This window comes from Oratosquilla oratoria, chromosome 15 (genome assembly GCF_046742065.1).
Source record: "Oratosquilla oratoria isolate Oo_2021 chromosome 15, ASM4674206v1, whole genome shotgun sequence".
In the NCBI taxonomy this organism is placed as follows: domain Eukaryota; kingdom Metazoa; phylum Arthropoda; class Malacostraca; order Stomatopoda; family Squillidae; genus Oratosquilla; species Oratosquilla oratoria.
Window position 1 is genome coordinate 31849572 of NC_134791.1, and position 15301 is coordinate 31864872.

General features: G+C 37.5%; 1 protein-coding gene across 11 annotated transcripts in view; it reads left to right on the top strand.

Annotated features, from left to right (window-relative positions):
- how (protein held out wings) overlaps positions 1-15301 on the top strand; it is a 211299-nt gene that overhangs the window by 123454 nt on the left and 72544 nt on the right. For 3 of the 11 annotated variants that reach the window (XM_076198753.1, XM_076198750.1, XM_076198752.1), the window contains exon 10: positions 7520-7608. The exons of 6 other annotated variants lie outside the window; for them this stretch is intronic. In XM_076198753.1, coding sequence (XP_076054868.1) covers positions 7520-7596 — 77 coding nt within the window. In that variant the 3' untranslated portion in view covers positions 7597-7608. Of the gene's footprint in view, positions 1-7519; positions 8587-15301 lie in introns of those variants that run through there. 2 more of the 11 variants (XM_076198755.1, XM_076198751.1) reach the window with 1 other exon arrangement.

Sequence of the window (15301 nt, forward strand, 5' to 3'; positions counted from 1 at the left end):
AAATGAGCAGCTTTGTTGTCAATCTTGCAAGACCATCAATGTATCATCATGTGTGTGGAGTAAGAAAGAGAGAGAGCAAGAGATAGGTGTGAGTGGATAATGGTTGTGAATGGATGATGAATTGATGTGCACAGAAGAATTTTTTCTTCCCTGCTTTGTAAATTCTCAATTGGATGAGGGTAGAAGGTTGCCATACAATGAAGTGGTGGGGGTAAACCAGCTTTAGCTGCCTTGCCCTGTTTTGGAGGTGCTGTGCTTTGATTCATTGTTTTTTAACCTGAACAGTAAGCAAGGGATAGGTATAACCCTTTATCCACAATAAGGTACAATAAAGAGGACAGCAGTGGGGTTTGGATGGGTGTGAAACGTATATCTATACATGTATATATATGTGTGTGTGTACACACACACACTCACTCGCCAGAGAGCCTTTCCCATCTATGATATCTTCAGTAATGTCAAGATTTATAGACCATTTAGGTATGCTGGTCACACACTAATCAATTCATACCTAAAATATCTAAATCTTTTGGCCTGAAAGATATAAATATTTTTTGCTTGTTTTTTGAGAGAGCTATTAAAGCTGAAATGTTTTAAATGTAGATATCTGCATAATTTACTTTTGGCTGATTGATCAATATACCCTTTAGCACTTTAATGGATGTCTATGAACACAACATGAAAGCAGCTGCATAATATAATGGCAGTCACAGTCTGAAAGCTCAGTGACCCTATGCAGCAAACTTACTTGAATTGTTCAAGACATCTCAAAATATAACAAAAGAGTGTAGATATGTGGTATTTGAAAAAGCTTTTGATACTGTCCCACAGAAGAGACTTTAAATTTAACTCGCATTGCATGAAATAGGAGGATTTACTAATATGGAGTAGATATTGATTAAACAATCATGAACTGTATTTTCTGACAGTAATGCCTCTAGCTGGAAATATGTTCTGAGTTGGGTTCCTTGCATTCCATATATAGGTCTCTTCTTTTCATGATATGTATAAATGACTGGCTTTCTAATGTAGTAGTACCACACTCATGTGCTAACTCAACAGTCTGAATTTGGTCTCCACCTTGGGATGAAAAGTATCTTGGCTCTTAGCACTGTAAGCTAGCTTTGTTGGGCAAGGAATGTATGCATGTGTGTGTGTATTTACCTAGTTGTATCTTATAGGAAGGGGAGCTATGCTTGTGGTGTCCCATCTTTGTATCTCGCAGTGTCTAGTTTGCTCTTAAATTTGTGTATAGTTTTTGCACACACTATTGTTTTATCCAGTTTTTTCCACATATCCACACTGGATTTTTTTTTTTTTTTTCCTTCAGGTCTCTTCTATTACTATCCTTTTTGAGTTTGTCTCTTTGTATTTATCTTATCCCAATTTAATAAGTCCTCTCTATCAAGGATTTCTGTGCCTTTCATGATTCTGTAAATGGTCTGTAGGGCCTCTTTCTCTACTTTGTTCCAAAGTCGGTAATTTCAAGTTAGCCAGTCTCTCCTCATACGACAGGTTTGAAAGTGTGGGATGTGCCTGTGGTGAGTTGTTGGTCACAGAGTACAGAGTTTTCATCCTGGAGGGTAATTGCTGTTGATTACAAGCCCAGCACATGATCCAAGACCATGGTGAATTATACACACACACTGATCTCTTTTAGAAGAAACATTGGATGTGGCTCAACAGTGCAGTGGTACCACTCTTGACTGCTAATTCAGCCATCCAAGTTGGAGTTGTGCTCAGGGCTGAAAGTTTCAGCATTTTTGTGTGTGCGAGTGAAGTCACAGCTTTACCCATAGATTGGGCCACATGTGAATTCTGAGTCTCATCCAGTTGAGTAATATCAGTCTATCATAAGTCCAACACATGATCCAAGACCTAGGTGAATCTTGCACACACTCTCACATATGTGTATATATATATATATATATATATATATATATATATATATATATATATATATAACAGATATATGAATAAGCACATTTGTGTATGTAGGATGTGAAGAAATGATTTTGCATACAGTTGTTGAAAGTGTAAACTCCTGGAGATATAGTACAACCTGGAACCATACACAAGTTTAAAACGAGTTATAACAAGTGGAGAATAGGATACAGGACTCCATGAGCAGAGCACCATTCCTGTACACAACAATTAGGTAAATACATACATACACACACATTAATGTAGTTCCTTTTCTATATGTTGCAATTGATAAATGTGCAGCCCTACAGTGGCCCAAAATGGTTCTCTTTTTGAAGGAACATTTTACTGTTGTCTTTGTTGTATTAGTGTGAGATTGTTTCTGTCTCTGGCTTATGGTAGTAAGAGTAGGGTAACAGTCACCAAGTGTCAGATCTTGTATGAAAAGAGGAAGAAATCTAAAATTGATAGATCCACACCACTTGGGGCTGCACCTCCTGATGGATGTAGGGTATGTTGGTGGGTTATGAAGATGGGTAGCAGGGGATTTTCTTTAGACATAAGTCTCACTGGACCACTTGGAGGTAACCATCATTGGTCACTTGAAGCAAGAAGTTACAGTATAGTAGAAAACATGGACAAAGCATGCAACAAGGATAGTTATTTTTTATTTGTTTATATTTATTCATGATAAACATGTTTATTATTCAGTATTTATTCATTTATTATTTTTTGTACATTTTTTCTCCTAATGATAATACAAGAACGATTTACAAATCAAGTCAAAAGCAGCCTTATTATTATTTGCAGTCAGATATATAACTGTGTAGATGAAATCCTTTACCATGTTTTTTGTGTTCATATGTACTAAAATTCATTCATTAGTATTCATCACTATTCACTTGGAATTAGTTGAGGGAAGCAAGTGGGGAGCCAGTAGTTGTTTGTAGATGGCTTAGTTTTAGCTGAGTTGGAGGATAGACTGAAGCAGTTAGTGGCACAATGGGTATTTGTGAGGAAAAAGCTAAAATTAAATGTGGACAAAATTAAGGTGATGAGATTTTCTAGGGATGATAGTGTGCTGGAGGTGAATTTAAGGATGACAGGCTGGAGGAAGTGGAGAACTAAATATTTGGGGTCACATGTAGCAGGGATTGGAGGAGTGTAAGTGAATTAGTAATGAAAGCAAGTAAATGTCTGGGTAAGTGAAAGGTGTCATGAGAGCTAGGAATCGAGGGATGAATGCGAAGATGAGTTTGTATGAAGTAGTGTTTGTACCCATGGCACTCAGTGGAGAATATCTTTGAACTTGAAGAAGGCAGAAAGGAAGAACCTGAACTTATTTGAAATGAAGTGAACTAGGGTGGTGGTTATAAGGATGGTTGCAGTGAGAAATGTGGAGGTGAAACAGGCAGTGGGCGTGGAAAAAGGTGGTTGGTAAAGTTCATCAAAAAGTGCTGAGGTGATTTGGGTATATGGAAAGAATTAATTAAGAAAGACCAGTGAAAAGGATGTGGCAAACAGAAATAGATGGAGAGAAGGGAAGACAAAAAGTACGTCTGTTGAGCAAGGAAGAGAATGCAAAAGAAAGGCGTAAATGGAAAGTGGTAGATGGATGAGGAAATGATACAGGCTAAAGGGATTTCTTCTTGTCTGCTCTAGATACATATCTTGAGTGGATGATTGGTTGTGGTGGGTGGGGGGGGGTCACAATGCAATGAAGTAGTGGAGTTAAACCCAATCTGGCCATGGTGCCTTGCTGTGAAAGCATTGTATTTTGCTGCATTGTCCCTTACTTAAGCAGTATGGCAGGGATAGGGATTATTTTTCATGGGTAGCTAAGATGAGAGGGACAACAAATGGGATTTTAGATGGGGGTATGGAAAGAGTGTTAGGTGGGAGTATGTTTTGACTAGGCCAACCCCTTATAAAGGAGAAAGGGGTTATTGGTATGTGTGTATAAATTGGTATAACTATAAATATTCTTAGTACTCAAGTCTGTAATGTGTAACCAGCACCATGTATATAGAATTACAGCTGATTGTGAGCGTGAGCTTTATAATGGACAGTGATAGATGGATGTGATGCTATGGAGTCACACAGCAATAGTGATCACTGTTGGCATTAATCACAATAATAACCCAAATTTTCAGTTTCATCTCCAAGATGTTTCCATGTAAAAATTACATATACGAAGAATATATGGCATAAATACAGTAACATGCATATGAGCTCAGAAACTGGTACTGTTTAACTGAGGTGGGTGCTGAACAAAGTTATTCGTCTCAGGATATCCAGCTTTAATTTTTATTATTCCTTTTTGAATCTAAATATTCATGATAATACAGTCACCCCACATTTAAAAAGTTCAGAAATGAGCACCCTTGCAAATGAAGTTTCACAAACCATTGGTACCTCCCTTCCATAGCCATAATGAAGCAGATATTGCTGTTCTGTAGCTAAATAAGGGTATATAAACATGATTGCATACACAACACAAAGTTTTATTGTTTAAATCCTTCCCATATTTGAAAGAAATTATAAGAATAGTAAAACTAAACATTCTTTGATTAAAGGAATATAAACTGGAACTTTCATCTACAACATTGTTACTTCGGGGTCTTGAGTAACTTGTACTGATATGCATCTACTGCATGCACCAGATTTCAAGTGCTCAGGAAATTTGAGCATAGGGACTCTGTCCTATATTTTTGTCTGTCTAATTTCTATCATGTTCCATAGAAACGAAAATAGTAGCATCTTGTATGTAATCAACTTTGCTGTTTGACACCTACCTACATGTACCCCATTAATTTAGAGATATTTGGGAAATATGCCCCTGCCAATTTTAAAAATCAGCAAATGTGTGGAGCTAGTATGTATGTGTGTGTGCATGTGTGTGTATGGCAATAGTAAAGAATGTTAGAAAAAAAGAATTAAAAGATATTCAGTAAATGTCAGTACAGAAAAATAACCATTAGGTAAAGATGCCATGGTCACTGTTGCCAATGGCTTTTTCCCCCATACAAAGGAGGTAGCCAAAAAACAAAAGCATAAAATCCACTCCCACCCATTCCATCCCCACATACCCCACTCCCATTCACCCCACTCTCTCCCTCTTATCTTGGCTCCTCCTGGATGAAGGGACATCCCTGCATTTCACACACTACCCTGGGTCAGAAGCAATGCAGTAAGACACAGCACATCCACAGCAAGGCCGCTTTATTTAATTGGCAACCCCCCTCTCCATCTCCTCATGCAGAAAAAAAGAAAATGGGGAGAAATCCCTGCAGGCTGCATCAAAATATTCACACACACTATACAAGATTTTAAGATAAAACTTGATGCGGAGAGATACAAAGATGGGTCACCACGAGCATAGTTCCCCTCCCATATATTACAACTAGGTAAATACATGCTCCCTCACCCCTATCCCCCACCCAGTCCCATGTATCATAGCATCATCCATACACAACCATTCTCCACTCGCCCCTATCTTTTCCAGTGCCCCTGTTCTCCCATCTATTAAACTTATCCTTTGTTGCCCCTTTGTGTTCACTCCTTCCACCTCTGCCTTCCACACCTCTTATACTAATCTTTCTTCACTCGTTCTTTCCATGAGTCCAAACCAACCCAGTACCCTATCTCCCAGCTTTCCACCCCTGCTCTCTTCCTCACCTCCTTGTTTCTCACTCTATCCAACCTAGTAACCCCTACCATACTTCTCAAGCATCATCTTGAACACATTCAAACTCCACCTCATATGTTCCATGTTTCTGCCCCATACAGTGCTACCAGCACAATCACTCCTTCTTTATTAAAACCTCCTCTCAGCATCCATTCCCAAATGTTTATTTCTCATTACACTTTACACATTACACCAAGAAATAGCTAATTTAAAAACTAGTATGGTGGGCACCAGAAAATAAAGTTCCAAGGAATGAACCATGCAGTTGAGGCCATGGACATATCTAGAGTTAAGAAAATAATAGAAAAAATAGCATTGTGTATATACATATATATATATATATATATATATATATATATATATATATATATATATATATATATATACACATACACATACATATGTCTCAAGGGGGGTTGCATTCATGGAGCAAGGAATTTTGGTGGTCAATCTTGAGCTTGTTTTGTGAACAGAGTGCGAGTGTGTTTTTATGTGGTACATTGTTGTTGATGTATGAGTAGTACATTGTTGTTGATGTATGAGTAGTATGCTGCTTTTTTATTGTAATATTTTTCATTTGTTTGTGTGTGTGTATGTACATGTGCACATGTGCTAAGGTAATTTGCCTAGTTGTATACAGAAAAGGAGCAACACTTTTGGGGTCCTGTCTTTTAATAATAATGAAAATTGTTGCCTCAAGTTTCATTAAGTGGAAAATCTGCACTACCAAGGGTTTGAATCCCATGGGCAGAGCTAAAAATAAACTGTTAATATACAGTATATATGTGTGTGTGTATACATATATATGTATATATATATATATATGTGTATGTGTATGTATGTATGCATATGTGTATATGTATGTGTGTGTGTATATATGTATATGTTTGTGTATGTATGTATGTATATATATATATATTATATATATATATGAATGTTACATAACCATATGTTGGTGGTTTACTTAAATGGTGTTGACAAACTAGTATACATTATTTTTGAACATTTGGTTGTTTATTCTCTTCTGTTTTAAAAAGTTTATGACTTTTAAGGGGATGGATGATATTATGTAGATATTTTAGATAAACAGTTTTCTAATTTGATCAAAGTTTTTGCAGAATTTCATTCTGAACCACTTATGAAAATGAATTTCAATTCCTATGAATTAGAAGTCATTTCTGAAGTCGGTGTCTGTTATACTAATGCCACTAACATCCTGACCAAGTGAGTGGATGCATTCTTATATCAGTGGTGCTATAGTTATAATAACCAATGTTCTAGAGTTAATGGATAATCTGGCTTGAGTTGCTATGTAAATCTCTATAACTTTTTTCAACTTTTATTTTTCATTTTATTTTCATTCTTTTATTTATTTATTTATTTATTTTTTACTTTCCTCTCTCCTCATTGATAGCTAGTGATGAAATTTTTTGTTTTTCCAAATTGTGCTGTTGTTCTCAGTTGTTCAGGATATTCTCAGATGTGCCCTGTAGATACTAGCAAACTTATGTAAGAACTACAATTTAGATAGGGGCCATGGATGGTGTTTTGTCTGAAGCAGCAATGGTAGCTACCTCAATCATTCCATGAAGACCTTTTTGTTATATCCTGCACCAACTGGACACAAGCTGGGTCCGTTGGGGTTGTGGGGCAAGCATGGTGGAGGCTCACACTCCCATGTTGTAGCCAGAGCTTGACCCGCTGTGTTTTTGTTGCATTTCATGTCGTCTGGATCTGGGTTCAGAGAGGCCATGTCCTTGCCTGCTGTGCCCTCCTGAGTTTTGGGCTTCTAACATGCCATTCACCCCAGTGGATTGCCACTTGATGCCAACAAGCATTTGACATGTGCTGACCCACATGTTTCTCTTCTCATGTGCCCTCCCCCCCCTCATGCCTTGTGTTGTTCAGGTGTAGCAGCCAAGCAGCGGCGACACTTGGGCCAGGCTCGGGAGCACCCCTACCAAAGGGCGGGTGCGCTCTCGTAGGCCACAACCCAGGTTAGTTGAGCCTCATCACCAATACTGTAGTGGCTGCCCCCCCCCTCATTGGATCTGCCTTCCACTCTGCTACCCAACCAGAGGGTGTAGGAGTGTTTGGATTGTTGCCATGAGTGTGTAGGCTCATTTTAATGTCTTTGTGCATTTTTTTGTCATTTCGTTGCCCATTTAGGTGGGGGGCACCATTTAGTCTTTCTTTTTAATGTGTGTGTAGCTGTGTATGTGTGTGGGTGTGTGGGTGCAGGTGTGGGTGTAATAGCCGCAGCAAGGCTCCCTTTTCCCATAATAAGGCCTTTATGTGCAACATTTTGCTGTTGCCACTCTATAGACTATAAATTGCTAATCCCAAAAAGTAACTCATATTTACTACTGTTTTGTTAATAATGACTGAAATCATTAACATCAAAATAAGCCAAGGACAACCTAGTCAAGCCTTTACAGGCTAGAAGTTTCTATTGTTCCATGATCATGCCATTTCTGATAACGAGACATTTCGTGCTATTTAGTAGTTAGTCTCACTGGAAGTGAGCTTCTTCATGGGTTTTGAGCTAATTTGCCCATTGGGAAAGGGTTACTTGCTGTTTTGCACCCAGTACTCCCTGTTATGCACACAAGCCCTTACTACTTGCCCACAGTTTTCCTTATGAATTGCACACTTGTCATGTGACAATTGACCTCTCAAAGTTTGATATTGGGCTGTGCATAGCAGGATTATGCACTTTTTATACTTTTATTTTCCCCAATTTTAGGAAGTAAGTTCTTGTTAGTTACTTTAAGGAAAATATAGAGGGTAAGAGTGGTGGTTGCATCACCACTGATTAAAAAAAAAAAAGAAAAAAAAAGAAAAAAGAAAGAAAAAGAAAAGGCCCAATTTCAAATGTGCTCATGCAGATGGCCAAATGATTAAACAAACCAGATTATTTGTATATGTTATGAGTTTTTCATTGCCATCATTCAAGAAATAAAATGATAAAATTTGATAGTTTTTCATTTCAGAACTAGTTTGATAAGATTGTAAATTACTGTATAAAAGTAGTTTATCTTAGTGTGTGGGTTCAATATTTCTAATGATATGATTACCTCAGGGCCACTAATCAGCATAACGAGGTTTATTCCGTTATTGAACATGCCAAACTAATTGCGTATGTGTATGTATGTATGCATATGTGGGTATGCATGTGGGTGAGCTTACCTGTTTTTGCTTACCTATTTGTAATTACAGGACTGAGATGAATCTCATAGTGCTATGGCTTGAGTCTTGCTACTATTATTTAGTTGCTACCATATCAGGTTTCACTTAAAACCAATATACATATATATTTTAAGCATGCAACACTTCTGCTGGTAAGCCACTCCATTTTTTAATTGTTCTTGTGAAAAAATGCTGAACTATACTACTTTTTTCACTCATCCATTGTCATGATATCTTCATTAAAAATAATTTGCATCCATCATCCTCCACGTGGTGTATTTGTCGCATGGTCACATCTCCTCCCCATCTTTTCTTCAATGTTGTCAGCCCCAGAATTACCATCCTTGTTTCATAGGACGGGCCATGCAGGGTCCAAGTACATTTGGTGATGGCCTTTGAACCCATTCTACTATGTGTGTGTGTGTGTGTGTGATAGAGAAAGAGACCTTGGTTAGTGCAGCATATTCAGAACAAAGTCCGAGATTCTGGGTTATGAGGAATATTCTCATGTTTTCATCAAGGTAAGTAAAAGCAACTTGTATTGGCTTCCATACAAAACTTGTGGTATCTATTGTTTTCTTGATTATCCAATTCAAACTTAGTGTTTATTCTCTTTCTCTCTTGTTTCTCATCTCTCTCCTCTCTCTCTCTGTCTTGTTGGTTTATCTCTTAATTAAGATGTGCATCTTAGTCTGTTGTCTTTGCTCCTGTTCAGCTTCACATTTATTTTTGTTGAAATCCACCTCTCTGTCTCTGTCTCTCATGTCTCATGTGTATGTATGTATATATATATATATATATATATATATATATATATATATATATATATATATATATATATATATACATATAAATACACTCACACATGTAATATATTCTCTCTCTCACTCTCACTATTGGTCTATCTTTTTCACAGTTATAGAATTTAGGTCTTTCTGGACTTTTGCACAAGATTTTTTTTTTTCTTATATTGCATCAATATTATATTCCTTTGAAATTCCAATTCCTCTTATGTTGTATATGCAGATGAGAAATATGACTGGTGTCAACACGGACCTTTGTAAAACTGCTCATCTTTCACTGATGTTTACCTTCTATACACAAATCTGAAATTGATAATGTTGCTCTTGTTACACTGATGATGATATAGATATGAGTCATATCTAGCTAGAAGATTACACAAAAATCCAAAAGGAGGCAGAAAAGAGCTTTGAAAAGGGTATCATTCAAACAGGCAAGGATAAAACAAAACTTTTTTTTTATGTTAATGGTAAATTGAGGCACAGGGAAGGGCTCTCCAAGCTGATAGTAGAGGGTGATATTTTTTTTAACCTTGGCTCAGGCTGAAATAATGAATCAAGTTTCCACTGTTTTCCCTAGAAGTGATTTTCTTAAAAAACTAATTGGAATTACTGACTGTGAGGAAAACCTCAGGGCCTGATGGGATAAACTAGATACTGAAAGGATGGAGGGAGCAGTGGGCAGACAATATTCACAAGACACCCCCACCCCTTCTCTGACCATCATCCACTTAAAAGAATCAATATATATTGAGTAGACAAGGACATCCCTTCAGGCCAAGTCACTTTTTCACCCATTTGTAACTATTTTCTACTTGCCTGCTTTTTGCACTCTTCCATTGCCACCATCACCCCATCCATCCATATCATTGCTGGTCTTCCTCACAAGTTCATGCCATCTTTTTTTTTTAAACTAGCCCTTTTCTCATTCCTTCCATATGTCAAAACCATCCCAGCACTTTCATCTTCCCTATCCTACAGGTCCAACCCTATTATCTCCCTCACCTCCGCATTTCTCACCCTATTGATCCTCATGACACCTTCAATACTTCACATACCAAATATATTAAAAGTCTCCCTTTCTACCTCCTCCCGATTCCCAGTCTCAGTTATATATTGCTATAAATATAATCGGTATTTCATACAACCTTCTCATTGTGTTTATTTTAAGATGTCTTTTTTTATAACACTTCATTTCCCCCAAACATTTGTTTACCTGTTTTTACCTCATTCACCACCACCATTATATCAGTCACTACTGCATGTGACCCCAAATTCCTCCTGCCTTTCACTCTTTAAATTTGCCTCCACCCCACCACCATCATCATTCCTTGTATATCTCGTCACATTACTTTTGTCTGCGTTTACTACTCATTTGGCTGTCTTCAACAGACTTCCTCCTATCCCATGCATCCTCAACACACTTGTAATAATTCTGTCAGCTTTGGCATATACTTTTTCCAAATTCATGAAAGTCCAAAAGACATCTTTACCCTTTGCCAGAAACTTTATAGAAATGTAATGCTGCAACAACTTGATCTCTGCACCTCTTCCTGCCAACCCATACTGCTCTTTCTCAATTACTCCCACTATTCTTCTAATCCTCTCAACACCATCGATTACATCTAACTGACCACCCTTAATAGACTGATCTCTTGAAACTACTTCATTCATACTTGTTAATTTTTCCCCTTGTATAGTGAAATTATACAAGCAATACTCCGGTCCATTAGTACTTCCTTCCCATAGGCATATGTAATAATCTTGCTTTATCAGCTTTGATTTCTTTCAGTGCAATTTGTCTCTTGCTTTACCTTATTCTTCTTTCCCATCATTCTTCAGGCATTCCCCCTCTGCCATTCCTCTTTGATTCCCATTTCTTCTTTATCCTTCACTACATCCCATACCTCACTCAACTATGCCTGGCATGTTCATTTTAACTTATTTTTAACCATAACAATACAACATATACCAATAGGCCCTTTCACCCTTAGAAGGGGATGGCAAAGTCAAAATATACACCTACCCAACACCCATCCTAAAATTCATTTGTAGATCCTCTCATTTTAGCTCCTCATGGATGAAGGATTATCCTAGTCCCTGCCCACTGCTTAGGTCAGAGGTAATGCAGCAAGACATAGCACCTCCACAGCAGGGCTCAACTGCCTTATATATTAATAATTATATTTGATTGTAATGATAATAGTTATTGCCTTGAGTTTCAGTGACTAGAAACCCACAAACCCACAGCGGCTAGCAATAGTCCCCAGGCCTGCCCATAGATCTCTCTGGAAGAAACAATGGATTTGTCTGTTTTATCAGTATGAGATCCTTTCAATTTCAACAGCTTAGATTAGTAGGAGGATGGGAGCAGTCAATTCTCATTATGTTAAAAGGTGGAAGAAATACAATCAAAAGTTGATAGAGATCCGAGTCTCAGTTTGGAGACCAACTGCCAGTTATCCGGTGAGGTTGTTTATGGATTTTGAAGATGGGTGTCAGGAAGTTCATTATTTCTGATGTTTGTCTCGAGTAACTTTAGTGCCTTAGTGACTTGTGGGACAATCCAGTGGCTGTTGCCAGTTACCTAGGAACTGTGGATCTCCTGCAAGAGAAAGCAGGACACCGGCTTTATTGATGATCTATCTCATAGGACCACCACTAGCAGGTACTTGTCATTGATCCCTTTCTATTATTCATATTTATTTTATCTACAACCAATCTTACAAGTCCAACATGGATCAAGAAGTTGCATATAATTATTTTCATTGAGCCATATAGCTAACAAATACATGATAAATATACACAATAATGGAACCCCATGAGTGTAGCTCTTTTCCATAAAGTTACAATTGGATAAATACATGTGACCAAGCCTTACATTTAACAGACAAGAGTTCACCTAATCAGACTACTGTGGACACTATGCAACATGTAGGACATACCAACACAGGCTAGGTAGCTCAAATGATGACATATATCCACTCTACCAGTCTGCTTCACATACATTATGCATGTGTACAGGTGGTTAAGCACTGAAAATGCACTATGATATAACTCACTAACACAAGAGCTACCTAGAAACAACAACAACAACAACCTCTTACCATTCACATCTGCCTTCCAGGAATTGCCTCATCCATTGCAACAGCTTACCCCTAATTCCTCCCCTTTTCTTTAGCTTTTGTAACACCTGCTTGTGTAGTGCTTTTAATAGAGGCCTTTTATAAAGTCCAAGAGAATATGGTGTGCCTAAATTTTTTTCTAATTGGGAAAGCTTCTAGCTTGAAGATGAATGGAGTTTCTCAGTTCCATTCTTGGACCACTTCTGTTCTCAGTATATATATATGTTTATATATAGATGATGTATATCAAGGGCAGAAATCTTCTGTATCCAAATTTGCTGATATTTGTCTGATTATATTTACCTAATTGTGTGGGATAGAAAGTGAAAACTTGAATTAACAGAATATTTAAGAAAAGACAAACAAATGCATTGATCTGATGAGTGGCCAATGAAACATAGCCATAAGAAATGATAACTAGCATGATTTTTTTGTACAAGTTAAGACCATGTCAGCATATAGTATAGGTCATCAGTTGTCTACATTGGGAATGTGCTGTCTGTATGATCCCTGAATCTCTGTAAAGACAATGAAAGAAAAGGATACTGCATTGAGCCACAAAATTTGGAATACATATCAAGAATAAGAAAATGACACAAAATTATTTATTTTATTTCCTTTGAAAAGAAAAGGGTGGGGGAATTGTTTGGAGATTTAGTGCAAGTCCTTCAAGATTTTAGTGTTGAAATCATTAAGAAAAATAATGTTTATCACTGAATACTAACCAAACAGTACACAAGGTCTTATTAGGAGTTATATTTGATGGAAATGTTGAAAGAAATAACTTCAATTGCATAATAATGGAATATAATAGACTTGATAAGACAATCATTGTTCAATTTAAAAATTTAAGATTCTATTAGATAAAATTAAGAAGCATGCTAATCTCAGTGATCAGATTCTATTCTATTTACAGGCATTCATTTATTTACTTGTATATGATACCTTTTACCTTGTAATGGACCAGTAGGTTTCCTGTTTCCTTATTCTTCCTTTGTGTGTTCATAGTGTATGGTGTAGTTGAAGAGTATACCTACTCAAATTTATAGATGTTTGTGTGATTAGCTCTTTTCTCACCTCTCCTGTCTTTGTTCCCTCTCTTTCTCTCTCTCCCCCTCCTTTACTCTCTCCTCTTGCTCTCTCCTCCTCTGATAAGAACCACACTAACATACCAGCACTCGGGATACCATCCAGCATTAAAACAGTACCAACACAGAGTAGCCTGGTCACATATTCTAACTGCCTCAGATGTAACCACCACACAGAGGACACAGAACACCTCATACTTCAATGAAGTACATAATCCCTTGACATTAACAGAATATATCTTCCCTGAGTAACTTATGGTACTATCTGGAGGCTGTTGCCAATAACCTGAATGCTGCAGGTCTTCCGCAAGAGAGCAAGGTGGCAACAGGTAAATTGATTGACTGATCTCCCCCCCCCTTTCACTCTCTCTCTCTCTCTCTCTCTCTCTCTCTCTCTCTCACTCTCTCACTCTCTCACTCTCTCACTCTCTCTCTCTCTCTCTCTCTCTCTCTCTCTCTCTCTCTCTCTCTCTCTCTCTCTCTCTCTCTCTATATATATATATATATATATATATATATATATATATATATATATATATATATATATCTTTCTTTCCCACCTCTACATTTTATACTGTACTACCCTACACTCACTCCTCTTGGACAAGAGCACAATCTCTTCACTGAGTGAATTGTTGGCTGAAATGATTACCTTAGCTCCTGATGGGGTCACAGGTCTCCTGCAAGAGAGAGTGAAGGTAAAAGATGGATTGATAATGATAATTGTTGCCTCGAGCGTCACTGGTTGGAAACCCATAACCCCAGAATGGCACATAACTATCCTTGCACCCTCCCATAGATCTCTCTGGGAAGAATGTATTGTATAAGTGTGAGAGACTTTTTCTCACCAGCTTACAAAAGTAGCAATTTGATAGATATCTTGGGGCCAGTATGGAATGCCAGTCCCTTGTGGCTGCACCTCAAGAGACAAGGGTGTTTATGGGATTTGAAGATGGGCAATAGGGAGACAATTCTCTTGTATTCATCTTGCAGAACTACAACATGCAAGTACCCATCATTGGTTTTTACAAAGGGAATAAAGAGAAACCCTTGTATTATAGACCAGTGTCCCTGACCAGCATGATTGTCAAATTGTGTGAGAGAATTATGAACAAAGGACAAAATAAGATGAATATTTTGGTAGACAGCAAATTTGTATTCAGAGGTAGAAGGTCATGTCTCTTGAATCTGTTAAGCTTTTATGCAAAGGTGATTGGTGTATTACAAGGGATGAGTTGACTGTACCTAATCTGAAGGAAGCCTTTCTCAAAATACCTTGGAAATAACTGACGTGCAAATTGGAACATGACAGAGGACTTAAAGGAACAGTATTGGGATGGACAAGATTTCCTGAAAGGCAGATACTTGAAAATGCTAGTAAAGGTCAGGATATCAGGACAGGAAGTAACTAGCAGAGCCCCATAGGGATTAGTACTGATACTTGTGATATTTTTATATACATAAGTGACATGAGTTGAAAATCAAAGG